The sequence below is a fragment of the Uranotaenia lowii genome, chromosome 3 (genome assembly GCF_029784155.1).
Source record: "Uranotaenia lowii strain MFRU-FL chromosome 3, ASM2978415v1, whole genome shotgun sequence".
NCBI lineage: Eukaryota > Metazoa > Arthropoda > Insecta > Diptera > Culicidae > Uranotaenia > Uranotaenia lowii.
Window position 1 is genome coordinate 19,599,564 of NC_073693.1, and position 27,311 is coordinate 19,626,874.

The following is a 27,311-nucleotide window of genomic DNA, read 5'->3' on the forward strand; positions in this document are numbered from 1 at the left end:
GGACATCATTCGTCGCATTCATTGTACGACGCTCTCGCCGCTGTTGCAGCTCGACGATGGCTTCCCGTTCGACCATCTAGCAGTGGCTCCAGCCCATTGATCGTCCATGATTCCTGGCTCGACGACCTCCAACTGGCTCCTGATCCGACGACCTTTCATGATCCCTGATCCGACGACCTCTATCTGGCTCCGATCCGATGACCTTCCATCTGACATCTGGTCTCGACTCCCCTGCTGCCTTACCTGAGGCCTCCACAACTTTGTTAGTTCCAGCTCGACGCTCTTATTTTGGCCAGACGCCTCACCAATGGCACGACGACCTTCAGCTGGCTCCCGGCTCGCCGACCTTCCTATGAATTCCGGTCAGCGTGCAATGGATTCGGCCTAACGACCTCTCTTGGCACCTGTCCGACGACCACCGTTTCTCCTGGCTTGTCGACCTCCATATGGCTTCCCGGTCCAACGATCTACTAGTGGCTACAGCCCGTTGATCGTCCATGATTCCTGGCTCGACGACCTCCAACTGGCCTCCAGGTACGACGACCTACCAATTGGCTCCTGGCCGACGACCTTTCATGATCCCTGATCCGACGACCTCCATCTGGCTCCGATCCGTCGACCTTATATCTCACCTCTGGTCTCGACTCCCTTGCTGCGGTTCGAAGCTTTCTTCTTCGCCTCGACGCCTTTTCTGAGGCCTACGCCTCCCAGTTGTTCCAGCTCGACGACCTCCAATTTGCTTTCCGGTCCGATGAACTTCCATGGCACCAGCTTGGCGACCTTCCGTGGTAACCCGCTCGCAAGTCCACCTGATTCGACGACCACCACCTGGTTCCTGACTTGACGACGTTCCATGATACCGGCCCGCCAACCTTCCATGGCTTCGGTACGACGACCTACCAATGAATCTGGCCCGACTTCTGCTTCGTTAACTCAGCCCAGCGACCTTTCATGGCACCGGTCCGACGACCTCCCAGTAGCTTCGATTCGACGACCTTGTTTGGTTCCGGCTCGACGCTCTTATTTTGACCCGACACCTCACCAATGGCACGACGACCTTCCGCTGGTTCCCGACTCGCCGGCCTTCTTTGGCTTTGGCTCGTTGTCCTTCCTTCGGCGCTGGCTCTTCTATTTGCCACTGATGATTCCGTTACTCCTCCTTTCCACTAGTGCTGGGCCCATAACCTGTCGTGGGAAGCATTTTGGGTAGTGGGATGGAGGGACTTGTCTAGTACGGTGGTTGAACTTGAATACTTTATTTTCTATCTTAACACCCTATTTATAATAATCCCTATGGTTACATATCTAATTGTTTATTTATTATGTGTATGTTGTTATTTTGTCCCATCGATTGCTACGATGAGACAAATCTTAACAAAAATCTATGACATTTCCGGCTTCTTAAAACTCCACCACTTGGTACTGTTCGGTGCAGGAAGTGTGCTGACGCCTTTGGCTCCAAGTAATGAAATGGTCGATCGTTAAACCCGTAGCCTTGTAGAGTCTACTGGTATGTGACCGTTCTTTCGCCTCGATCCTGATTCTTATTTCATCTTGCCTCTTCACTTTGGCAGGATACTGCCATCTGGGGTTTGAGTTGTCTTACTCTGTCAGCACAGAACGAAGGCAGGGGCTGAATTTCAATAGCCGTTTATTTATAGATGCTTCAAAACTAGAATTTAACAAATAAATTATAAACTCGGAATTCATGATGGTTAATATTCTACTCACTATTCAGTGACCTTCTAGGATTTAAATTCTGTACCGACTGTTATCTTCGCGTTATTGCGGTTCCTGTAGGTTATTAAACAAATGTTGGAGTAAATTGTATAATTCTACCAGATTTTGGTAATATTTACTTTAGGTCTCAATTGACCGACACGGAAGTAACAAGCTAAGTTCCCAAATCTAGACTGACAACGCAGTGCCCTAAAATGATGGTAAGTTTTGGATTTAGGTTATGGTTTTGCGAATGCGCACTAAACTACCTACCGGCGAATAAGTATCACCGAATAAAATAGCTCTAACGATTCCGTATTTTGCTAAGCCTCACTCAACTCACTTCGCATCTACAACCTAAATAGTATGAAATATTAATAATTAAAGTAAATCTCGGCCACATTCTTGCTAATTACTTTTGTATAAAAGATCTGCTGCGATCACCGCCACTAACAGCCTAACTTTATGCCGAACTAGTTCCGGTTTCAGTCTGCGTCATCCCATCAAATTTTGACGTCTTATCGCGCACTACAGTGACGATCGAGTTTTGTGAACTTTTCGCAACATCCTCCCCCAGGTGGAATCCGGAACCGGTTCCACGTTCTTCCTGCACTTCTAAAACCGCAAGTCTCGAGACGGAACGACGACACAGCATACCTGATGGAAGCTGTACAACAGCTTGCCGAACTCGTCCATCAGATGACGGAATGAGTTCCATGACCCGCCCTCGAGTCCATCCGTTTCTCCGCGTATCCTCAACGATAATAACCAGTTCTCCTTCTTTGATGTTCTTTATTTCACCGAACCATTTTGTCCGTTTCGTAAGTGTAGGCAGATATTCTCTGGTCCAACGTTTCCAAAACGAGTTGAGGTTGTTCTGAAGCTTATCCCAGGAGTGACTGAGTAGTTTGCTGTCATACGGTCCTTTAATTTCCGGTTGGTGAACTCCATTAGAACTTCCCAACAACAGGTGATTCGGAGTCAAAGCTTCTAGTTCAGCTGATTGTAGCGGAAGGTAGGTCAAGGGTCGACAATTTACTATCGATTCAGCCTCCACGAGCATAGTAGCCAATTTTTCATCATCTAAGTTTTCGTTGTAGGATTGGAACATAGCGGTTTTGATTGATCGAACCATCCGTTCCCACGCACCACCCATGTGTGGTGCAGCTGGTGGGATAAAATGCCAACAAGTATTCGTGTTCGTAAAAGTGTGTTCGAGTCCCGCATTAATCTGTTCTCGCAGCAAGCGTTCCGCTCCCTGGAAATTTGTCCCGTTATCGCTGTGGAACTCTACGGGAGCCCCACGGCGACCAATAAATCGACGTATTGCCATAACGCAGGCTTCGGTGGTCAAGCTGTAAACTGCTTCAAGATGAACGGCCCTCACTGTGAGACACGTAAAAAGCGCGATCCATCTTTTGACGTTTGACCTTCCAACCTTAACTTGAAGTGGGCCAAAATAATCCACACCTACGTAGGTAAACGGACGAATGTAGGAGGATAGTCGGGCGATCGGAAGTGGCGCCATTCTGGGAACATAAGGACGTGCTTTGTATATTTTGCAATGCTGACATTTTCTAGCGACTTCCTTAACGAACGAGCGAAGAGATGAAATATGAAACCGTTGACGGATTTCATTAACAACTGTCTCGTTGTTTCCATGACGAAACTGTCGGTGATAACTGTCAACGAGAAGGAATGTAATTCGATGAGATTTTGGAAGGATAATGGGGCATTTTAAATCACGAGAAGCTTTCGGAGCGTTCCCAATCCGACCGTCGATTCGTAGTACCCCGTTCTCATCCAGTGTGGGAGTAAGTTGGTACAGTTTGCTGGAACTGGGAAGCATAGAGCGGCCATGTGAGTTAACCCGGTTTCTCGTCAGGATAATCATTTCGTCGGGGTAAGTTTGCCATTGAGCTTGTTTGAACAACGTTAACTCCGCCTTCTTCAATTCGTTTTGTGTAATCACTTCTAAAGGACGACCTGTTTTACTTTTTTTAGAAAGAATCCGATGACAATATGCTGCAGTTCGGAGCAGACGATTCCAGTTGGAAAATCGGTAGGCGTCGAAATCTGCTTCCGGTAGAAGGACTTGACGATGCGTATGAGAAGGACGCAGCTCATCGGCAACCGTTTCTACTATTTTTTGCGATGGCCACTGATGCTCTGGGTATTTCAAAAATGTGGGGCCAGTGTACCAGATGCTGTCTTTGTTAAAGTGAGGTCCTGAACCCCATTTTGTTGCTTCATCAGCAGGATTTTCTTTAGACGGAACCCATCTCCAATCGGCCCTGCTCGTCAATTCTAAAATTTCTGTTACTCTGAACGAAACGAACCGGTGGTACTTACGCGGATCCCCATTGATCCAACTTAACGCGGTGCTAGAGTCGGACCACATGACACGCCTTTTGACTTGCAGCGAATGCCCTTCCTCGACGAACCGAGTGAATCGAGCACCCAGAACGCATCCTTGCAGCTCAAGGCGCGGAATCGACCACGGCTTAAGTGGGGCCACCTTCGATTTTGCTCCAATAAGTGCAATCTCTGCTAAGCCTTTTGAATTAACATATCGAAAATAAGTGACGCATGAGTACGCAGCTTCACTGGCGTCAACAAACGTATGTATCTCAACTGCATTAGCATCTGTTGAAAAGTAACATCTTTCAATTCCAACGTCATTAATACTCTGTAACATTGCAGTCCATTTAAGCCAGAGGGTAAACGTCTCATCGTCTACCTGTTCATCCCAGGCACAGCCTTTACGCCACACTTCTTGAATCAAAATCTTGCCGAAGATTAAGTAAGGCGCTAGTAGCCCAAGCGGGTCGAAGAGTGACATCACACACCGTAATATTTCGCGCTTGGTAGGCTTTGCACCACGTTCGATGAGCTGAGTGATGTCACCTCGCATAGTTGTGGGAAACTTTAGTTTGTCTAATTTTGTATCCCATAAGATTCCAAGAACACGTTCCGAAACATTTGGTGTTCCTGGACATAAATCTTTTACAGACTCAACATTTGTTTCACCGAGGTAGTCTAAAACTGGTAAGCTGTTGGAACAAAAATTGCGGAGTTCAAATCCCGCGTGTTTATGAATTTCTCTAATTTGTTTCGAAATAATTTTAGCTTCATCCTGGTTCCGGAAACTGGTGACTAGGTCGTCTACATAATGACCTGCGATGATTTCTTTAACAGCGTCAGGATACTGTTTCTCGAAACGTCGCGCATTTGTGTTTTTCACAAACTGTGCTGTCGCTGGCGAACAACTCGAACCAAATGTGGCCACGTCCATGAAAAAGATTGATGGGGCCTGACTTGCTTCGTCGCGCCACAAGAATCTTTGGGAGCTACGGTCTGCTTCGCGTATCCGGATCTGGTGGTACATCTCCTTTATATCCGCGCATACGGCTACTGGAAATTGCCGGAAACGGAAGAGTACCACCGGAAGCGATGTCAGTTGATCAGGTCCCTTCAACAAGACGGAATTCAGGGACACTCCGTCCACCTGGGCGGCTGCGTCCCAGATAAGTCGCACTTTTCCGGGTTTTTTAGGGTTTAAGACGGCTCCTAGTGGAAGGTACCATGCCCGTCTCAGATCCGCGGCCTCCAATTCTTCCTGAGTAGCTTTATGGCAATACCCTTTTTGCTGATACTCAGATATTTGACGAGTGATATTTTCTTTTAGTTGGGGATCTTTGTCCATTTTTCGCTCTAGACATTGCATCCTTCTGAACGCCATCGGGAAACTATCTGGGAGTTCGATATGCTCGTATTTCCATAGTAGCGCGGACTCGTATCGGTCACCTAGGAATCTTGTAGTATCTTGCGTCTGCTGGACCGCCTTACGGTCCATCTCGCTACGTTGAGTTGGGATATTCTTTGATCCTGTTTCTTCGTTAGCAAAATACGCTCTCAATGTTTCGTCCATTCTTACGGTTCCTTCACAGTCACAGATCTGATAACTATAAACCGCAGCCTTTGCATCTCTCTTACCTCCATATACACACCACCCCAATCGTGTGCGGACCGCAATAGGGCATCCAACTCCTCCTTCACGCGCCACTAGCGGCACAACTAGCCTCAGGTTGTCAATTCCAATAAGCAGTTGTGGGCAGGCATTTTCATATCCTTCAATTGGCAGACCACGTAGGTATTTAAATCGGTTTCTAAGTTCGGTTATAGGTAGACTTTGAACCGGCAGCTCCAGAGATTTTACAGTGCCTATGTTTTCCAGTGTGTAGCGTTTGGCTCCATCTGTTCCCGAGATCTCGAAAGATACTCGCTGTGAATCGGCTTCGGTACGTGTTACGTTACCCGTCCATTTGAGGCATAGTGGTTGTACTGGACCTCTCAAGCCGAGTTTAGATGCCAACTCGGTCTCCAGCATCGTTAAAGATGATCCTTCATCGACAAACGCATACGTGTCTATAGACAAGTTTCCTTTATACAGCTTTACTGGAATAATGCGGAACAAGAGCGAAGAGGGAGGTAATTGGTGGACATGATGGACGACGGGCTCAGCGTTATCACCGGATGCGTGGGTGGCAGGTGGTTGATTCTCTACAGGGGTTATTTGGTGAATGTGGTGGACGATTGATTCAGTGCTATCGTTAGATGTGTGGACAGCAGTTAAGTTCGGCTTTAGGACTCTATGTAGGAGAGGATGGTGGCGCTGTTCGCACCCATTAACGCCGCACAGATTCTTATTTCGACACATGCGGCGGCCGTGATTGAACAAACAGGTTCGGCATAAGTTCAAGCTGTTAATTCGGTTCCATCTCTCGTCTACTGATAGTAGTTTAAACGTTCGACAATCACGGGAGCGATGTCCTTCCTTTTGACAAACGGCGCATAGTGTTCCCCATGATGCTTGGTGTGTTTTCTGTTCAGTTTCAGTTTGCTCCAAAGATAAAGGCATAACTGTGTCATCATGAACGTAACTTCGGTTTATTTTCGGTTGACGCGTTGATTGTTCGGCAAAGTAGGTTGTCACGCTGTATGCGTCGGCGACTACTTCATCCATAAATATTCCGAATGTCTTAATGTTTGCATTACTGTTTGATCTACGAAAGCTCGCCCACCTCATTTTGTATTCGGCGGGAAGCTTGTTGACTAAATCTTTCAGCAATGTCGGATTTGCTAAATGGTCTGTTAGGGCAGCAGCTTCTATGTGATCACATAGGGCTTGAACCTTTGTTCCAAATTCGATGACGGTATCCAATTTATCGACCTTTGGAGCAGGGGTCGCTTTGACTCGCTCGATCAGCGATTCAATTAATAATTCTGGGCGCCCAAAGCGCATCCTTAAAGTTTCGATGACGTGTCCAACAGAAGCCGGGAGAATAAGTCTACTCCGGACTGCCTCCCAGGCTGATCCCTTGAGGCACCGTTGTAACCGGATCATGTTTTCTCCGTCGTTAAAGCCACAAGCTTCCGATGTATAATTGTAATGACTTATGAAGACTGGCCAATCTACTGGATTTCCCGAGAACTCTGGTAAATCCCTAGGTAGCATTTGCCTTGCCGCAAGCTGCTTCTGTGAGGGAGCCAAACGAGGAATCTCATAATTTAAAACCTCGTTTGCTCTAGCGTTTTCAGGTACTTGAGCGATTTCCGAAGAGGTGTGATTTGGTTCGTTGTTGATTATCACGGGTTGTTCGGAGCTTATTTCAGGAATACACGGCAACTGCACTTGGCTCCTGTCTGCTGATTTTTTAGAACGACTGATGTTTTTCGGCACGGCTCCCTTCGCTGCAACTCGCTGCGACATAGGAGCTTCTAACGGTGGTTTTGATAACGGTCGTTGAACCTCAGGACGGTTTAGGTTCGATGCACGAACGTTTCCAAACTGGTTATTTATCCGCTGGTTGTCGGCAGGTTGTTTATTCCTACGAGCTTTCTCTGGCTCCTGCTCAAGCTGACATTGCAGCAGCATTTCCTGAAGTTCTTTTAGTTGGCTGAGCGTGGGTTTCTCAGATCCTTGACAAGCCTGTAACAGTTGCTGTAAGTTGGGAATCGGATTCTCTACTAACGTAGATTTGGCGTTTTCCGGATCCGGCAGATTCGCTCCTCCTACTGCTCCTTCCAATTCGGAACCGGTTTGAATTACCCATTCGGCTGTTCTTTTCTGTTTCTCGATAACCGGCACTTCTGGACGAGATTTCACGCTAACATTCCCGTCTTCTCCATCGAGTATGGATTCTTCCAGCCTACGAAACCGTTTTTCCAGGAATCGTTGCTCAAGTTTCTTTTCCTCTTCCAGGCGTTGAAGATCGAGTTCCAGTTTAGCCTTCCGAACAGATGACGACGTGCGGTGTGAAACAGTTTTTGGTGGTGGTTCCCGACACTTGCTACAAGTCCATGGTTGTGTTTTTACTTCCGGACCTACTCCGGCGCACGAATAGTGCAGCCAGTCGGAGCACTTATCACAAGCAACTAGATTGTCTGCGGCGTCTGATCTATCACAAGCCCGGCAGCTGAAGGTGTTGTCTAGGTCTGTAGTGTTGAACTCGTCTTCGCTGGAGCTTGGCATATTGAATATTTTGAAGTTTGTCAGCACAGAACGAAGGCAGGGGCTGAATTTCAATAGCCGTTTATTTATAGATGCTTCAAAACTAGAATTTAACAAATAAATTATAAACTCGGAATTCATGATGGTTAATATTCTACTCACTATTCAGTGACCTTCTAGGATTTAAATTCTGTACCGACTGTTATCTTCGCGTTATTGCGGTTCCTGTAGGTTATTAAACAAATGTTGGAGTAAATTGTATAATTCTACCAGATTTTGGTAATATTTACTTTAGGTCTCAATTGACCGACACGGAAGTAACAAGCTAAGTTCCCAAATCTAGACTGACAACGCAGTGCCCTAAAATGATGGTAAGTTTTGGATTTAGGTTATGGTTTTGCGAATGCGCACTAAACTACCTACCGGCGAATAAGTATCACCGAATAAAATAGCTCTAACGATTCCGTATTTTGCTAAGCCTCACTCAACTCACTTCGCATCTACAACCTAAATAGTATGAAATATTAATAATTAAAGTAAATCTCGGCCACATTCTTGCTAATTACTTTTGTATAAAAGATCTGCTGCGATCACCGCCACTAACAGCCTAACTTTATGCCGAACTAGTTCCGGTTTCAGTCTGCGTCATCCCATCAAATTTTGACGTCTTATCGCGCACTACAGTGACGATCGAGTTTTGTGAACTTTTCGCAACATACTCTGACTACAAGCACTGGTGGACACGTTGATGCGTAGTGTGATGACAGTAACAGCTCACTGAATAAAATTACTTTGTACAATACTCTTGAACATCACAATTTCGGCAGTTTGTAAAAACATCTTAGTGCTCAATGCATTTCGGATACAGGGGTTCAAAAGCATGCTCTCTATTTTTTTATAAGGGATGGTAGAAAGAGAACTTTGTTTTTCACTTTATTGTGCCATCTATTTATTCCGCATTAGCTTACCCTTCTTTCGAAAAACGCCTGGTCCACCCGCTCTTCCTCTCGGTATCTATTGGCCCTCCAAATGATCAACGCGGTACAAACCAGCGTTACGCCTACCATTCCAAAGGCTATAGGCGTTTTTAGCTGCTCCAAATTCGTTCCCGATCTGCAGTATTTAACCTTGGTAACCATCCGCTGGTGCATGGCACAGCTACAGTGGACCTTAGTTTCGCTGTACACCACTTGAGGTGTCGTGAAAAGCAACGTCGAAATTGGTTCCCGTGTTTTCGGATTCAAATTCTCCACCTGCACGAAGCTTTCCGCGTTGACGGTGAAACGCAAAAGTTCCGGACGAAAGCTGCTACAGCCGATCGAAGGATCCCGGGTGCTAGCTTTCAACTTGAGACATGGTATGCTGGAGCTATTCCGCACCAGGTGAAAGGCACTGTGATAGATTCTAGAGGCACCGTGGCATGCAATGGTTAGATGGAACTCTTTTTCGTCGTCGTTTTCCGAAGACGGAACATCGGTGACGTTGGTACTGAGATAGATGCAACTTTTAGCGAATCCCTCGCTGGTGGCCACATCGTACAGCGAGCCCCGGGAACCAGTGACCGGTTTCATATACTGAGCATACCACTGGGTGAACACGAACAAGTCTTCGGTGCAGTTCGAGTCAATATCGGACATTTTAGGTAGCGAGCAGTCCTTCAACTGGCACACGGCGGCCACAGTGCCGAATATTGATGGTATCAGAAAGAATCCTATCATGGTTGCTCGATATACTGAATCGGAATTCATCTTACCGAATTCGACTTTCGGTTGGTTGCAATCAAAAACCTATTAGGTATATGATTTATAAGGAGCGGATAAATCGTTAGCTTGTTGACTTTGCACGATTGGATAATCGAGTCCCTTTTCTACATAAGCTATCAAGGGGAAAATTATATCCATTTATCGATTTAACGAGAATGATGACGCATACGCAAAAATCAGTAAATTTGGTAAAGAATCCTAATTAGATGCCTAATTTTTTTACTTTATTCGTCTATTGATCATCATTCTTTAGGATCATTGAGAAACTGTTATACGCCCAACAATAGTAGGCTTGATAACCCTTAACACCTTCGAAGATAGTTCCACTTCAAAATATTTATGTCTTTTGCAGGTATAATTTGCGGCTCCGAACCGGATCACACATCGCTGTCGCGGATTCGTCGCTCCCGGGAAAGCCTCGATTCGGGAGAAATCGACCCATCGGAGGAGGAGTGCATCGAGATACTGGAGACGACCTCGATGGACGAGGAGTACGGCATGCTACAGTCCGATCTGTGCTTCTACCCGGTGAGAACCTTGACCAGAAACGGTAGCGGAACTGGCGATGGATCATCCCAACTGACTAAACACAACGGTTCCAGCACCGGTAGTAGTAGTAGTAATAATGACAACAGTGCCAACTACCCTTCCGGTGAGGAGGATTTGGAGTCTTCCCCGTCATGTCCTGCTAACCTTAGCGATAAAATTCGCTATCGGGATCAGAACATGAACAAGGCTGCCATCATTCTGGAGAAGATTTGCGTGCCCATCGAATTCGAGGACGGGGCTGGGACGACGACGGGTGGCAATGAAGAAGCGGACGACGAGGATGAACTGGATGCAGTGACCCCAATCGTGGGGGAGGACAGGACCATCGTCGGAGAAGCGGAAGTTGCGACTCCGCTGGTTGAATCACCTTCAGCTACTAATGTGCCAACTACTACGAATAGTACTACCAGTAATCAAAAGAGTGATCAAAAGAATGAGATCATATTTCGGAACTTTTTCGGTGCCACCAAGAATGCCATATTTCGAACTGCTCAGAGTATAATCGATAATCACGAGAAAAAGAATGCAAAGAACAAGGAAAAAGATGAAGAAAAGGTAAAATCACCGACGGAAATCTCCAAAAAACGTGATTTTAGCGTTTTGCGCTCAAGAATGCGAGGAAAGGACCCAGCAAATAGCAATACTTCAAATCCTAGTGGTGGCAACACCGTCCCCAATAGTAGTACCACTAGCAATACCCTCAGCGCGGAACCTCAAGACGCAGCAGCTGAACCGGAGGTGAAAAGTCTTTCTAAATCGTCCTCAACTAGCTCCCTTAAAGTTCCGGGAGTAGCCGTTGCCGCCAGCCTGAACCCACGAGAAGTGATCGAACCTCAAATCAAAACCGAGCGGGGACAAAGTGGTCTGCTAAGATTCTTTGAGTCGCCGGTTTTCAACATCCATTTTGCCGTCCACTATCTGTTCTACTCCAAGGAACCAGGAGTCTTGAGCTTTATAGGCAATAAAATTTTTAGTTTTCCTGATAGTGAGGTGGATCTGTACATTCCTCAGCTGATAATTATGTACATGCAAATCGAAGAACTGTCCGAAGTTCTTGACCCGTACCTGGTGTACCGATGCAGAAGATCGGTAGATTTCTCTCTCAAGTGTGTATGGCTGTTAGAAGCCTACAACTTCAACATGGACATGAGCAACAGTGTCAATACGATTCGAAAGCATTTAACGTTGCTCAAAGAGCTGTATCCGAAGCGTGAACGCCGACAACATCTGAAACCGATCGAGCCGGCTCCAGCAGTTGACACCGTTAAGAAAACTCATCACCGATCCCAATCCGATGCCACCGGTTTGATGGGATCGTTTTCCCTAAACCCCAAACTATTTCCGGTAATTCCGGTTCGACCACTCTGTCTCGGTGATCTAAGCACCGGACGGGCATTCGACAATGGCTGTCTCTGCTTTGAATCAGTCCGCGGCACGGTCAATGATTTGCTTGGCCAACAGACGGTCTGCTCATGCGGTGCCCCGAAACTTACCCCGGAAAAAGAATTCATGAAAGCTCTTATCGACATCGGAAGAATGCTTACCTCCTTGCAAACCAAGATGGAAAAAACCTCCCATCTGAGGATACTACTCAACCTAATCAACAAGAATCTTCCCGCACGAGTCTGGCTTCCTTTGCACTCCGAAATTCCCCACCACGTGGTTCGAATAACCGAAGAAAAAATGGCAGTCCTCAACTCCAAGGACAAAACCCCGTACATCATCTACGTCGAGGTAGTTGAAGTCAACGACATCTACACGTCCCCTGTGATTCCCAAAATGATGCCAACGCTACGGCACACCAAAAGCGAAGAACGGCTAGACACCAGCAGTCCTGCTGGAACGACAGCACCGATTGCCACCAACAATCACCACCCTCATCCGCCTCTGTGCAAATCACGAAGCTCCAAACTGTCGGAATGCTCGACCAGCGGAGCGGTGGGCCCCGCTGATCTACCGTCCCCATCTGCCACCGGTGCGAGCAGCAGTGGCATCAACAACCACCACAACTTCAGCACCAGCCCGTACGATTATCACATCACCGATGACGACGTGTGGTCCCAGGAAGACGACGACATTACGGCGCAATACCTCAACATGCACAAGCGCCAATCGGAACGGGACGCGATTTCGCAGTTTTCGATCGACTCGTACGATTCCAGGGAACAAGGTATACTTTGTTTTATAAACCTCCACCACATCGTGTTTGGAAATTTTAATTTTGATTCATTTTTTTTTAAAGGAACCCCAACGTTGTTCAACATTGGTGAGGTTCGGAACCGACACTGTGCCAATCTCTACTCGGAGAATACCAAACCATTCCGAAACGATCCGGAGGATCCGTCGGCAGCAGTTTTAAAGGTATGCTTCTTAGAAGATCAATCCACCCACAAAAACTCGTACTAATAACGTTTATATCCTCTCGACATAGGAACCTTGGCACGAAAAGGTTAAACAGATCCGTGACTCCTCTCCCTACGGGCACCTTCAAAGTTGGCGACTGCTTTCGGCGATCGTCAAATGTGGTGACGATCTGCGGCAGGAACTGATGGCGACACAACTTTTGGAGGTATATCCTATAAAACGTCCTCAAATTATTTTTTTCCCTAACTTTTTCCCTCAATTTCACAGATGTTCAAGTTGATCTGGCAGGAAGAGAGCGTCGACCTGTGGGTGCGACCCTACAAGATCGTCTGCCTGTCCAATGATTCCGGGTTGATCGAGCCAATCTTGGACACCGTGTCGCTGCATCAGATCAAGAAGAACTCGAACAAGAGCCTGGTGGATTATTTTGTGGATGAGTACGGAGGTGAAATGGATTCCGAGTGCTTCCAGACGGCGCAGCGCAACTTCATGCAGTCCTGTGCGGCGTACTGTTTGATATCGTACCTGTTGCAGGTTAAAGATCGGTCAGTACAGAACTTTGTTTTGAAAACAAGTTTTTCAGATAAGTCGTTGAAAATGTTTACGAATACAATCATAAAATCCGGTTCGAAGCACCATGTCCTCGATATTGCACTTTTCTACTCTTCTTGAGTGCAAAACGAACTTATTCTCAGCGATTAATACATCTTAAATTTTTCTGTTATCTTTTCAGACACAACGGCAACATTCTACTCCACTCGGATGGGCACTTGATCCACATCGATTTCGGGTTCATTCTCAGCATTTCTCCAAAGAATTTAGGTAAGCGATCTCTAAGCCAATCTCAGGCTTCTACGGAACTAACACAAGCTTTGCTCTTGTCTTTTCCATTAAACACAGGATTCGAACAATCGCCCTTCAAGCTAACTCCGGAGTTCGTGGACGTGATGGGTGGTCCATCTTCGGAACTGTGGCTCGAGTTTAAACATTTACTACTGGAAGGTTTGAAGGCAGCTCGCAAACACATGGACCGTATCGTCAACATCGTCGAAATCATGCGAAGCAGTAAGTTGTTGAATTGTGATGAATTGAAAATTTCAAATCCTCTAATAATGGTTCAATTTTTCTCTCAGGTTCCCAACTACCGTGCTTCAAGAACGGTTGCTCAGCTACGACCAGCAACCTGCGCAAGCGTTTCCACATGAACCTCACCGAACAGGAGCTGGAACGCAAGGTCGAACAGCTGGTGCAGGATTCGCTCAACTCGTTTTCGACCAAGCTGTACGACAGCTACCAGTACTTCACCAACGGCATTTTGTGAGAGCGATTCTTCATGAAAATTTAAGTGAATCCACACCTTATGTACCGTGTGTCCGATTTGCGATGGACAACTCATGGAAAACAATTGTCCAAAAAATGTTTAAAAAGAAGAAAAACAATTTAACAGAGAGAAGTTGAGAAAAATAACAAAGTAAGTACAAACAGTTTCTATCGGTGTTTCCATTTTTCTCTCCCTTTGATTGACATCACCATTTGGAAACTGAGAAACTTGATCGGACTTCAACTTGGGACGATCAATGTTTGATGAACGAACATGAAGTGAATACGATCGAAACCGCGACACCTAGAGGTAGATATTAAGGCCCAGAAAGGCCTATTTCTTGTAAATTCCCTGTAAATATAACTTGAAACCTAGATCGACATAGTCTAGCTGTATAAAAAAACCGAGATTTTTCCGTGAAAAATTTCAAGAGAAAAAGAAAGTTTTATTCTGAATCGTAACAAGTAGGTTTTGTACATAGGCTACCGAGTACTGTTGTAAGTGAAACCGCAAAAGAATGAAAACAATGCAAACAATTTATTGAATCCCCTCTTCTATCCATTTAGACAGTTGAGATAAAAAAAAACAAACATATTTTCGGTGGTGTATAAATAAAAACGGAAAAGTAACAACTTCGCGCATATTTACAAATAAATAGTCAAAAGAAAAACTGAAAATCAAGACAAAAAAATTATCTGTTAACTGAGAAATCTATATATTACTTATACGTTTATCCTACCATGCTATTTGGTTGAAATGCATTTGCTTCGATAACTTTAAACTTATCTACATCTAATATCCTCTGAAAATCCGTTTGTTCGGACGCGGATTATTTCCAATAGCAAACGGAGTGTCATAATGCTTAATCAAAATCTTTTAATTTGAAGTTCCAAATTCATTAGAAGAATTCAAAATCGAAATTCGGATCGATGTTCCCAAATTTATGAAGTCTGTAATTGGCTGGTGCCACTGGAAGATAATTTCCGTTCGGAAACAATTCAGTTCTTACACTTCCACTGACATAACCGGAGCGCGCTAAGCTCAGCCGAAAATAATCGTGAGAGACGAAAAAACTATAATCAAAAGCTACTTTCCATAAGCAAAGCTCTAGATTAAAATTAACTTGCTTATCCCTTAAAATACGAGATGGCGTGGTATCAAATCCTCGATCGGAGAGCTTCTCTTTCAAGATGTGTTAAGTTGATTGTTGCCTGTATGAATATGAAAACTATTGAACTACACAGATCAGCCAAGTTACTTTGCAAGTTTGCTAGAATTTTCCGATTTATTTGTTTTCGCAATCGACTGCAGAAAGTTCGTTGTTGCTCCGATGTGTAAATAACTTTTTCACTTCTTAGTTTCAACGGTTGGTTATCAATTTTGCGGATTCAATTCTAAACGAGGGAAGCTGCTGCGAGTGATAAAATCCTCCCGTTTTTTTTAAATATTCAACCAAAAAGGGCTGAGAAACTTATAGTCATACCAACGTTTTATAGTTACAAAGAGTAAAATCAAAGTCCATAAGCTACAGAAAACTGTGAGAAGAAAGAACGCAAGTAAAAATTCATTCTTTACTACCGAAACGGATATACTCAATCGATTCAAGTGGAATACTAAAATAGTAAAAATTTACCCTAACAAAAAAAAAATACTCGTGATTCCCGCGAAGGGTTTTGGAGAATCACAAGGTCTAGAAAAAAAAACTGCAAGTTGCAATAAAATCAAACGTGCGAATCAATAGATATGATGAGTTTATGCTACTTTTATCGCTATCCTTCTCTCTCTCACATACAACTTCCGTTTACATATTACTTATATCATAAGCCAACTAATCAAACAGAAGCAAAAAAATTTAAGAAAACTAAATCGGTCCCATGTTTCCATTGTTAATTGATGATGGAATTAGGATAATTTTTCGGAAACATTCGTAATAAAACGAAAGATGGCAAACAAGAAATTAAAAAAAAACACATGGACGAAGAACAAGTCTTAAAAAAATCTTAGATAGCTTTTTCATATTATTATATACATTTACGAAAAGTAAACCAACAAAAAAAACCATTACATTAAAACCGATTCATGAACGAGTGTTAAATTAACCAAGTTAGGCAGATTGGTTTCGATCGATTTAAATTATGATGCGTGACCTTCAGAGGGCACGCAAAAACACTTTTTTGGATCTATTCTTTAAAAAAAAATTAAACGGTATAGGAAAACGCAATGAAGAAAATCAGAAACTCTTATATATTTATTATTATTAGGGTGTAATCGTCGACGGCAAAATAAAAAGGCAAACGCGTGACACGCAGAATCGTACCCGAATCCACACACATTTGATGGAGACTTCTTGGAAATCGAATGTGTTTAAAACTTTAAAAATTCAAGTAAGCTAAAGATTCCAGTGTGGGGACTACAATATATGCCAAACAAGAGAAGAAAAAAAAAACCAGAAAAACTAGAAAGATACGAACTTTAACTTAAGGAAATTATAAAACTACTATCACCAATTGCAGTCGAGCGCGCGCGAGAGAGAGAAACAATTGTGAAAGGAATCATGATCATTATTAACATTATGTAAAACAAAAAAAAAAATGAAGAAAAATCAAATCAATAAATCCATAATACGTACTACGGTTTTGTGGGTGTGTTTTTTGTCCGAAATGTTTCCAATTTATTGAGAATCCCACGTTGAGAAGAATAGCATTCTGAAAAGTTTTTCGATGACTATCGTCAAAAAAATAGCAATTGCGATTTTGGCAATTGAAAATTGATCAAAAATGCGTTGAATTTTGATGATATTTTCATCGATTATTGTACATAACATTTTTGGGTGCAATGTTTAAATGATGTTTTACCACCTGGGAATCTTTAAACGCCTTTTTATAGGCAACACATTAATGAAATCAATTCTTACACGGAAAATAATAAAGAGGTAAAATTTACCGAAATAAAAAGGTGAATGTTTGTGAAATCCAAAAAGATAACTTTTACCTCACCGAAGCGAAACTCACCTCACAACGAGGTAAAGTTCACCTGAATTGAGCTGACAAGAAAGGTAGAATTCACCTAGAAAAAAAGGTAAATCCTACAAAGGTACTTTCTACCTTTTCGAGGTAAAGCTTACCTCGTAGCGAGGTGAAGTTGATCTGGATTGCGCTGAACAAAACGGTACAATTCACCTCGAAATAAAAGTAACCATTTTCCGAACCCGTATAAGTTGTTTTTTCATTCAGGAATACGTTCATCATTCCGGAACAACCATTTGGGCTTATTCTACGACTCGAGTGACGTGACACACGAAATTTCATGTCTTCGTCCCGAGTCCAGAACATTCTTTAGAAAAGAATTTGTGTATCGATGAGTTCCGAAGACCAATAACAGCTCACCCGAACGAAAATTTCGAGGCTAGAGAGTAGACTGCCCCAAATTTGTATGGGAAATTCAAAACCTGTGAAATGTTATGCGCTACAGGCTAAAATTGATCCTAGGCCTAGTACAATATCTCATGAAAACTATGATGAATACCAACCTTAAAAAAATTAGCCCATTTTTGAAGCCTAATAACTTTTTTTTTATCTTCAATCTTATCGAAATGCAGTCTTCAGATGAAATATTTTTCATAATTTAGGCTTTTAGAAAAACCGTTTCCGAAAGAAATCGGCCGACGGGAACCAAAGTTATTGATGAAAAACTGGTTTCAATACCTTTTCAAAAGTCGGGTCATTTGGGGCACTCTACTAGAGAGGCTATTTAAGCCAGCAAATTGATATGAAATTTCGTAAGTCACGCCACTCGAGTCGCAGAATAAGCTTCAATATTATCCCACAGCTGGCCGGATGAGTCGATCGAACTGAGAAGGGACGGAATGTGTTAATTTCTGGAGGATTCAGCAGCCATGGTGGCGCGGAAGGACACGAAAAAAGCAGCGTTGATGTTCGAGCGGATTCGAAAGTGTTTTCGTCCGACAAAACGGAACATTCAAGAAAATAAACGGCCGAATCGTCACAAAGCCGAATCGTCTGAAGGAAGAACATTATTGAAACATTGATTCCCAAAACATTAATCACATAGATAATGAAAACGTCTTTCTTAAATAAAAATCAAATTTTGAATGAACTTGTGTTTCTGTTTCATTCAATTTGGTGACTATTAGTCTGTTCAATGGATTCTAGTCGAAACGGGTCGAAACAAGTAGTAATGGATTGACAGTTGATCACCTGTCTCTTTCCAATTGAGTTCGACCGATTTCTACCAGCTCGAAACTAAAGAGCCTGTAATAAAAACAAAAGAGACGCAATCTGATCCTTTTAAGAATAAATCATCTAGCAACCCCGCTTTCATTTGAGCGCAGCACTGCTGTGCTTCAAACTTCACATGACTTCAATTTTTGTTGCGTTTACTTTTTTTCGGAAGTGGGTTTTGGTCTAGTCTGCTGTTTTACCAAGCTGTTTTTTGGTATTGTCATCAATTAAAAAAAGTGCAATCATGGAGTGTTTGGCAAAAAAATTGTTCTAACAAAACCTGCCCCGGATTTAAAAATATATTTTTCTTCCGGTTCCCGACTGAGCCAAAAAAAACGGGAGAAATTGCTCGCATTCTGCCATCTTTCTGTACTGGAATCCGCAACTTTCATTGGTAAACTTTCCATTTCGACTCCGCTGATCCGGGAACATCTTGTGCAGTCAATGAAAACTCAAAATTAAAAAAAAAATATCCTACATATTTATCATTAAATAAAATCATAACTTACCAATTAAGTACCAGGAAATAAGTCCTTGAGAATCTAGCTTGTAATTGAAATAGAGCATCCAAAAACTGTGTTTTGATTACCCTTTGTTTACAGATATGAATGATAATACTTTCGCTACCGCCGCTTTCGCAATTCCAAATTTTCCAGTTTGACAAGTCTTTTGCTCGATTGGAATGACACTGACAGGAAATCGAAAATTCCAATCGTGACATTTCGTCTCTTTTGTTTATAGAGGCTCGTTACTCGAAACGAATCCTGCTGCCGAGCTGGATTGGTTTCGACTGATTTCAACTTGCTGCGTTGAACAACGACCTGACTAGTTTCGACCAAAACATTGGCTCGTTGAACATCTATCAGTTGACAGAAACCAGTTGAAACCGATTTTTACCAACGGTTGAACGAAGCTTATATATAACAGCGACAGACAGTTAATGGGAAACCGGTAGAATGTACCTTTTTGCTCAGTGAATATATAAGGGGTAAAATTTAGCTTTTTTTAGGTGAAAAGAAAAACGGCACAATTCACCTTTTTGCTAGGTGCAGGGTTCAACACGCAGGAGTGCGTCGAATGAGAAAGAGCAAATAAAACGCAGCTCTTTCGTTCTCGGTTCACGGGCACATTTGATTGCTCGAAATTCTCTCGAGAAATTTGCGACCAAAACGCAGATTGAAAATTTTTGAGCAGAGCGAATTCGCGCGCGCCTATTCGAGAGCGCAAGCGGTTCGAAAACTGCGTTTGCGTTTTTCTGCCGCGTGCGTGTAGGAACACCGAGCATCTACCGAGAGGACACGGCGGCTCACCGGACAGCGCGCGCGGCTCTCTTTAGCACACGGTGTGTTCGCCGTGTTTTCGTTACTAAGGGCCGACAGAATAATCTGTGCGAATAATTTAATCAATAGATATGGTAAAACAGATAGAAGCAAGCAATAGCCTTGGGAGGAGGGTTAAAAAATCCATGTTAGAAGTTTTAAAATACATACTAGTAATAGTAACTAGCACTAGTAACTATGAAAAATTTACTATGCAGTAGTGAAATTTCGCAAAAAAAGCCTAATCAAATCGTTTTTAAGGATTGTTAAAATGAATGTTAAAAATATTCTAGCCACTAGTAATAGTTACCAGCACTAGTAACTATGAAAAAATTACCATGCAATAGTAAAATTTCGCGAAAAACGCCAAATCAAAGAGCCTTACACAAGGATTGTTAAAATGAATGTTAAAAATATTCTAGCCACTAGTAATAGTTACCAGCACTAGTAACTATGAAAAATTTACCATGCAATAGTAAAATTTCGCGAAAAACGCCAAATCAAAGAGCCTTACACAAGGATTGTTAAAATGAATGTTAAAAATATTCTAGCCACTAGTAATAGTTACCAGCACTAGTAACTATGAAAAATTTACCATGCAATAGTAAAATTTCGCGAAAAACGCCAAATCAAAGAGCCTTACACAAGTTAAGAAAATCTTTTTTTTTTCTTAACAAATTTGTGTTTCAAAATAACGATCCAAGTATCAAAAAAAATTTTGTTTGCTATTCTTCGCTACAACAGGGTTCAACAGCACTTTCAGAGTTCTAAGCGCTTGAAGTCGGACTCTAACGAGAGCTTGGAAAAACGGTTACGTCAGTTTGCACTGGAGCCATCTATACCGTTGGACGTGGACATTATCAAATGGTGGAAGCAAAACTATAAGCTTGATGTGGAATTAAATAATTTGGCAATGACAGCCCTGCAGCTGCCGTGTACGCAGGTGTCTACGGAGAGGGCTTTCAATAGCTTGGGCCAAATATTGACCAAATTCCGTGTCAACTTGTCTCCGGAAATATTAGAAAAAAATCTATTATTAAAAAATAACTATGACATCATCGAAGATCCGACATTTGACCCGGAATTCTAAATAAACGAAAAAGCTCACACATATGTAGAACTGATAAAAACCTGTTTTCATTGAAAATTTGTTGACACTAACATGTAAACTGAGTTGAGTGTTGTGTGCATGCATTCTGTGACCATAATTGTATATGTTTTCTAGTCGCTAGAATATTTCGACATTCATTTGAACAATCTTTAGAACCTATGATTTTGCGTTTTTTGCGAAAAATAATTATAACATGGAAAATTTATAATTGTTACTAGTGCTGGTAACTATTACTAGTGGCGGCAATATATTTTACATTCATTTTAACAATTCGTGTGTAAAACTCTTTGATTTGACGTTTTTCGCGAAATTTTGCATTTGCATGGTAAATTTTCATAGTTACTAGTGCTGGTAGCTATTAATATTCGCTAGAATATTTTTAATGTTTATTTTACGAATCCTTGCGTAAAGCTTTTTCATTTGGCATTTTTCGCGAAATTTTTCTAGTTCATGGTAAATTTTTCATAGTTACTAGTGCTGGTAACTAGAACTAGTTGCTAGGATATTTTTAACATTCATTTTAACATTCTACGCGTGAAGCTCTTTGATTTGGCATTTTTCGCAAAATTTTACTAGTTCATGGTAAATTTTAAATAGTTACTAATGCTGGAAACTATAACTAGTTGCTAGGATATTTTTAACATTCATCAGAATGGGAGTAGGCTTAATAGCGGCACGTTATCCAAACATACGGGAAAATTGTGCCTAAGGATATTTTTAACATTCATTTTAACATTCTACGCGTGAAGCTCTTTGTTTTGGCGTTTTTGCAAAATTTTACTACAGGTCGGACTCGATTATCCGGAGTATCGATTTTATTTTCACTCCGGATAATCGAATCTTCCGGATAATCGAATCATAAAACAATGTCTTTTTTTTTCAGTCTGAGGACGTTAAATTGTAATTTTTTGTGCATTCTTTTTGTAAAATGCAGTGGCGTATAGCCAGAAATCATTTTTATAGGAAAAAGGGGTAAAGTCGTGATAAGAAAAAAAACAAATATGTAATATTAAACCATTACTGGTTTCACTTTACCTTGACCTGACACATCTCGGAAGTGATTTTTGTTCTCATGCTTCGTTATGCAATAAATCCTTATTTAATTTTTGGCATTTCGGCGAGTTGTGAAAATTCAAGGTAGAATATTTAGAAAGAACATGAAAGTATTATAGGTGGAAAGATCAAAGCTAGAGCGCTTTGGGTAGAAGAAATTGAATAGTTGGTGAAAATGTGAGCAGGGCTTTTGTTTCAATATTCAATAAATGAATTTGTTTTTAAGCTTTAATAAACGAGAAGTTTCCTGACAAGAAATATGAATTTTATTTAACCAAAATGAGAATGAAACAAAAAAGAATATCAAAAGGGGAACATACTGAATTGACACCCTAGCTTAAATCCCTCTTTTTCTTACTACTTTCACGTTTGTACATTTCATCATACTTTGTAAATAAACTAAAATACATTTCAAAATCCACTCATTTTCAACCGAAGACAATCGATAATTAATTAAACTAGATAAGGTACACTGGGGTAAGTGTGGACGGTTTTTCGTATAGTTCAACTTTAAAAAATCTAGCGTAACATTTCAAAAGGGCGAAACTGCCAAATGTAAACAAATCGAGTTAACGGTCATTCCGGATGCAAGCGGTTGCACTTTACCTATCAAACGCGGTTTCATCTTAAAATTACTTAAAACTTTCAAAAAATTGATAAAATTCAATTGGGCGAAACTTCCTGTTGATTCATTTTCGTTGGAACGTGAAGTTACGCCTATTCAAAATGGAGTGAATTTTTCTATTCGTGTAGGGCCAAAAGGCGTAACTGAGTTGACCGTGTGTGACAAAACGGCCTAATTAGTTTTTGCGTGTAGGATGAATGGGCGTAACTTCAAAACCAAAACAAAAACAGCCGATCAATTGGGCGAAACTTGCAGGCGTAACTGAAATCGAAAACAATAATAGGGCGAAACTCGAAAATCTCTGAAATTACGTGAAAAAATTTAAAGTTCTTGGTAACCATCGAACAATAAGTGAATATAATGCACATTTTTTGCTTTTGTTGAACAAAAAGTGGTCGATTTTATAAATAGGATTTGAATAGGTGTTCCGAATTTTCAAACGCGTTTTTCTCGTTTCGAGCTAACTGCTAGTTTCGCCCTTTTTAAATGTTACGCTAGAAATCTTTAAAAAAATCAGCAGTGAAGCAATTTTCATAAAATTACTTTCAATGTGATGCAGAACATGTTGTTTACAAACGCTGAAGAGATGAGCTCGATAGAAGCAAAGCGAGAAAAGTTATCACGTAAATTGCAATGGACTGCTGGTGTCTCCACTTACCCCGCTTTATGGGGTAAGTGTGGACGGTAGATTTTCTCTTTGATTCCTCAGTAAATTTCCAAAAAATTTGTATTTTCTTGGTTGGATACGAAAATAGTGCACAGTAGTGTTTTAATAGCCATCGTCCACACTTACCCCGCGTCCACACTTACCCCGGTGTACCTTAATAAATAATTAACCCGTTACTTCCCACGATTTTTTTTAAATATTTGATAACAAAAAAGTGTTTGTAAGGAAAGAGCTTGAACAAAAGTTGTTCCCCATGGCCTCAAAAGTTGTTATTCGTTGAAAAAAGTTTTTGATTGTTTCAATAGTTGCTAGATTGTTTTCCAATAGTTACTATATCAAATTTCAAGAAGGCTTATAGACAAGCACAATGAGTACACAAGGAAGTTTATACAATTATTGACTGCATCATAGTAGATTTACAAACTTGATAAAGACGCTAATGTTGTGGTTCACTGGGACCATGGGATGTAGAGGGTTAAACACATTGACAACTCTTATTCTTACCCCCCTGTCCCTAGCTACGTTCTTGCTTGACCACATATTTATATTATGTATTATAGAGTTAATGAGTTTGATCTTGAACAATACACAGAGGATAACCGAGTTTTAATATAAAATACAACTACTATACTAGCCCCTGACCCCCCTAACTCCGTCCAAAGCTGATAAAAATATTATTTTGTGAATTATAGTTCTAAATTATTTAAAAAATCAAAATAAAAATAAAAAAAAAAAATTTATTTTCAAAACTCCGGATAATCGAGTCTAAAATTCCGGATAATCGAATCCCGGATAATCGAGTCTCCGGATAATCGAGTCTCCGGATAATCGAGTCCGACCTGTATTGCATGGTAAATTTTTCATAGTTACTAGTGCTGGTAACTATTACTAGTGGCTAGAATATTTTTAACATGTATTTTAACAATCCTTATGTTAGGCTCATTGATTTGGCGTTTTTCGCGAAATTTTACTATTGCATGGTAAATTTTTCATAGTTACTAGTGCTGGTAACTATTACTAGTGGTTAGAATATTTTTAACATTCATTTTAACAATCCTTGTGTAAAGCTCTTTCATTTGGCGTTTTTCGCGAAATTTTACTATCGCATGGTAAATTTTTCATAGTTACTAGTGCTGGTAACTGTTAGTAATGGGTAACGTTAACTTCCTACATCAATTTTTATAACCCTCCGCCAAATCCCATTGCGCGCTTACATATGTTTCAACTATCCTGTTGATAAAATCATACACACAGATTTCTCAATCGGCACTGCAAACAGAAACACGAACGAAACACAAGGCCCTCACTCGAGCCCGTGCGCGCCGCCCGGTGAAGAAAAGAGGGCCGCCTCGGACCAATCGGAGAGCCGCCGCGCGCTGCATTGTGAGCCGCTGCGTCCTGTTCTTTGAGCCAAAAGAGAGGCCCCACCCGCCGCTCGATTAGGACGCGCGAGAGCTAGCCGTGCCTGTTTGACTCGGCCGCTCGCGCAGATTTCGGATAGTGCATCTCGTCGACGAGAACGAGGGGAAAAGATTGAGCGAGCGTGTTTTTGTTTCGAGCGAGAGCGCGTCAACGGCCAGAACGCAAACGAAGAAGTGTTTTGCTCGAGATAAATGGTTTGCGTGTGCCGCGCGCGTCTGAAAGAGTGCGTTTTGTTGAACCCTGGCTAGGTGAATGAAAAAAAGGTAAAATTTACCACGAAAGAGGGGTGGAAAAAAACTACTCCAGTTATTCGGTTAATTTTACCTTTTTTTTATCTTCCGTGTATCGCCACGTTAGGATATAGGGGAGATGAGGGCATAACGAGCATCCGAGGCATAATGAGAACTACGCTTTTCTACGAAAGTGCGTATTTTCTTAAATAAATTTTCATGAGGATTTGTTTCGTACTTCCTATAGTATTAATTTTTCACAAAAAAAGGAATCTCCTTATCATTTTTACAGAGATATTTAAAAAAGCTTGGTTCTCAAGTTACGAAAATATTATAATTTTTGAGCACCACGAAATAAACTCTTATGATCTTAAAATAACCTTGATCTATAATGAACGCACTGCAACATGATGTACACATTGTTTCTCAATTTTCACCATCATAAAATTTTTGATTTTTCACTTTTATCAATTTTAAAACACGTTTTTACTTAAATTTGTTGACTAGGGGCATATAGAGCACCATATTATCGAGGCATAATGAGCATTTTCTGCCGTAGAATCTAGCAGCGAATTAAAATTGATTTATAGCGCCACACATTGACTAGTTTTCATCCGACAATTCAGCCTAATGGTAAGGTGTCGGAGAGGTAATCAAAAGACTAGAGTAAGATTTCTGTTCGAGGTGATTTTTTTCCATTCACAATTCATGATCGATTTTTTTATTGTTACATTATACGGCTAGCAGCATCATCCTCCGAACAAAGCACTTAATGTATGAGCGTGCGTAAATTGTTTGTATTCTACAAACAGACCTAGATTATTTTGTTATTGCTTTGTTTGATGAATCTACGACTCACCTGACTTCATCGAATTGAATTCGCTGCTAGATTCCCCGGCAAAAACGCACATCTTGCTCTGATTAATGGTGCTCATACTGCCTCAGGGGGGGTTCTCATTATGCCTCCACAGTGGCTGGTTTTCAGCTTTTGGCAAAATTTTTTAAAATGCATTTTTTAACGTTTTCATCTAGTTTTTCACGTTTCAGCCCGTTAGGGAATAGGCTTTTCAAGTGTCTGAACACGAAACAATAATGTAACCTCCATATTATAGCTATTGGGGCTTATTCTGCGAGGCGAGTGACGTGAAGTGACTTGGTTTTTTAGAGTCACCGTATTCTGGCAGGCGAACGCCGTGACTTGAATGAATTCAGGTGACTTGGAATGAACATGCATGGACTGTCACCGTATTCCCGAACACTCTAGGCCGGTACAACCCAAAACCAAGTTGAAATGCCGCAAAATCGGATGAAACTGGCTCCCGACGAAAATGACTTCGAGGGGGTTTTCCCAAACTTGAGAATAAACGTCATTTTTGCAACTTAATTTTGGGGCATGTCATGCGGCAGGGATTTTTTTTGGGATTTTTTCATTTGATGCACCAAATATCAAAAGGGATTATAAAATTTTAGTAAAGACAATATTTTTTTTCATAATTCCATTTTTAATTTTATTTTCAATAATACTTTTTTCTAAATTGACTGACCTCGGCAGAAGTTTTCGAAAATGGTAATTCAAGAAACCCGAGCTTGATTTATCCCGGAGCAATTCTCAATGAATTCGATCGGGAATTACAGAGTTCTGCTGCCGTCATAAAGAACGGAAGTTAAAGCTTACATTTTACTTTAAAAATCAATGGGTCTGACCTGTAGGATGCACCCGGAAGGAAAACCAGGCTGCAATCGTCACTAGCGTTGACTATCCAGTGGATAGTATCCACGGCTGCGATTGATATGCAGAACAGCCGAATTCATATGTCATGTCGAAAACTGGCGATTGGTACCGTTTAGGAACGTCACGTGTCCTCACAACCTTGAGACTTCCTAGCATAGTGCTATCCGACGCTCCCGTTTTAGTAGGTTGCTGCTGCAATTGTTCCAGATCGTCCTCCGCTTCTTTCCGGTTCCTTCCGGAAATTCGCTGGAGGCATGATAATGATAATGTTGTGGGTAGATGTTTTTTAAAAATAATCGATGAATAATCGTTTTCTGGAAATCTATAAATTAAAATGAATAAAGCATAATTTCGTCAAATTCAAAGCATTTTACCAGAGATTCTATTCGATGCGACTGACTTTGTTTTGCTTACAAGAAAAAAACTAACTGAAAATAAAGGGAAATTTTTTTGGGGTGGTCAGTTCGAGCTTCGAACTTTGATTTTGGTGTATTGACAACAGCCCAAAATCAAGAACGCCAGGCGAACTTTGTTTTGATGCGCTGGCGTTCTTATTTTTGGGTTGTTTTGATTCTGAGTGAAGGCGAATGGCGTGACTCGAGTCGGTGGCAAGTGACTTTTCAAGTCGTCACCTATTTCTTAAGTGACTTGAACGAAAAAAATTAAAAATCTAGATAAAAT

General features: G+C 41.6%; 1 protein-coding gene across 2 annotated transcripts in view; it reads left to right on the forward strand.

Moving 5' to 3' along the window:
* The window catches only part of LOC129757643 (phosphatidylinositol 4-kinase beta), a 281,978-nt gene extending 265,120 nt beyond the window's left edge, over window positions 1-16,858 (forward strand). For both annotated transcript variants that reach the window (XM_055754916.1, XM_055754917.1), the window contains 7 exons: window positions 10,349-12,715; window positions 12,788-12,906; window positions 12,977-13,114; window positions 13,177-13,454; window positions 13,643-13,731; window positions 13,810-13,974; window positions 14,043-16,858. In XM_055754916.1, coding sequence (XP_055610891.1) covers window positions 10,349-12,715; window positions 12,788-12,906; window positions 12,977-13,114; window positions 13,177-13,454; window positions 13,643-13,731; window positions 13,810-13,974; window positions 14,043-14,230 — 3,344 coding nt within the window. In that variant the 3' untranslated portion in view covers window positions 14,231-16,858. The remainder of the gene's footprint in view (window positions 1-10,348; window positions 12,716-12,787; window positions 12,907-12,976; window positions 13,115-13,176; window positions 13,455-13,642; window positions 13,732-13,809; window positions 13,975-14,042) is intronic.
* The last annotated feature ends 10,453 nt before the right edge of the window (window positions 16,859-27,311 follow it).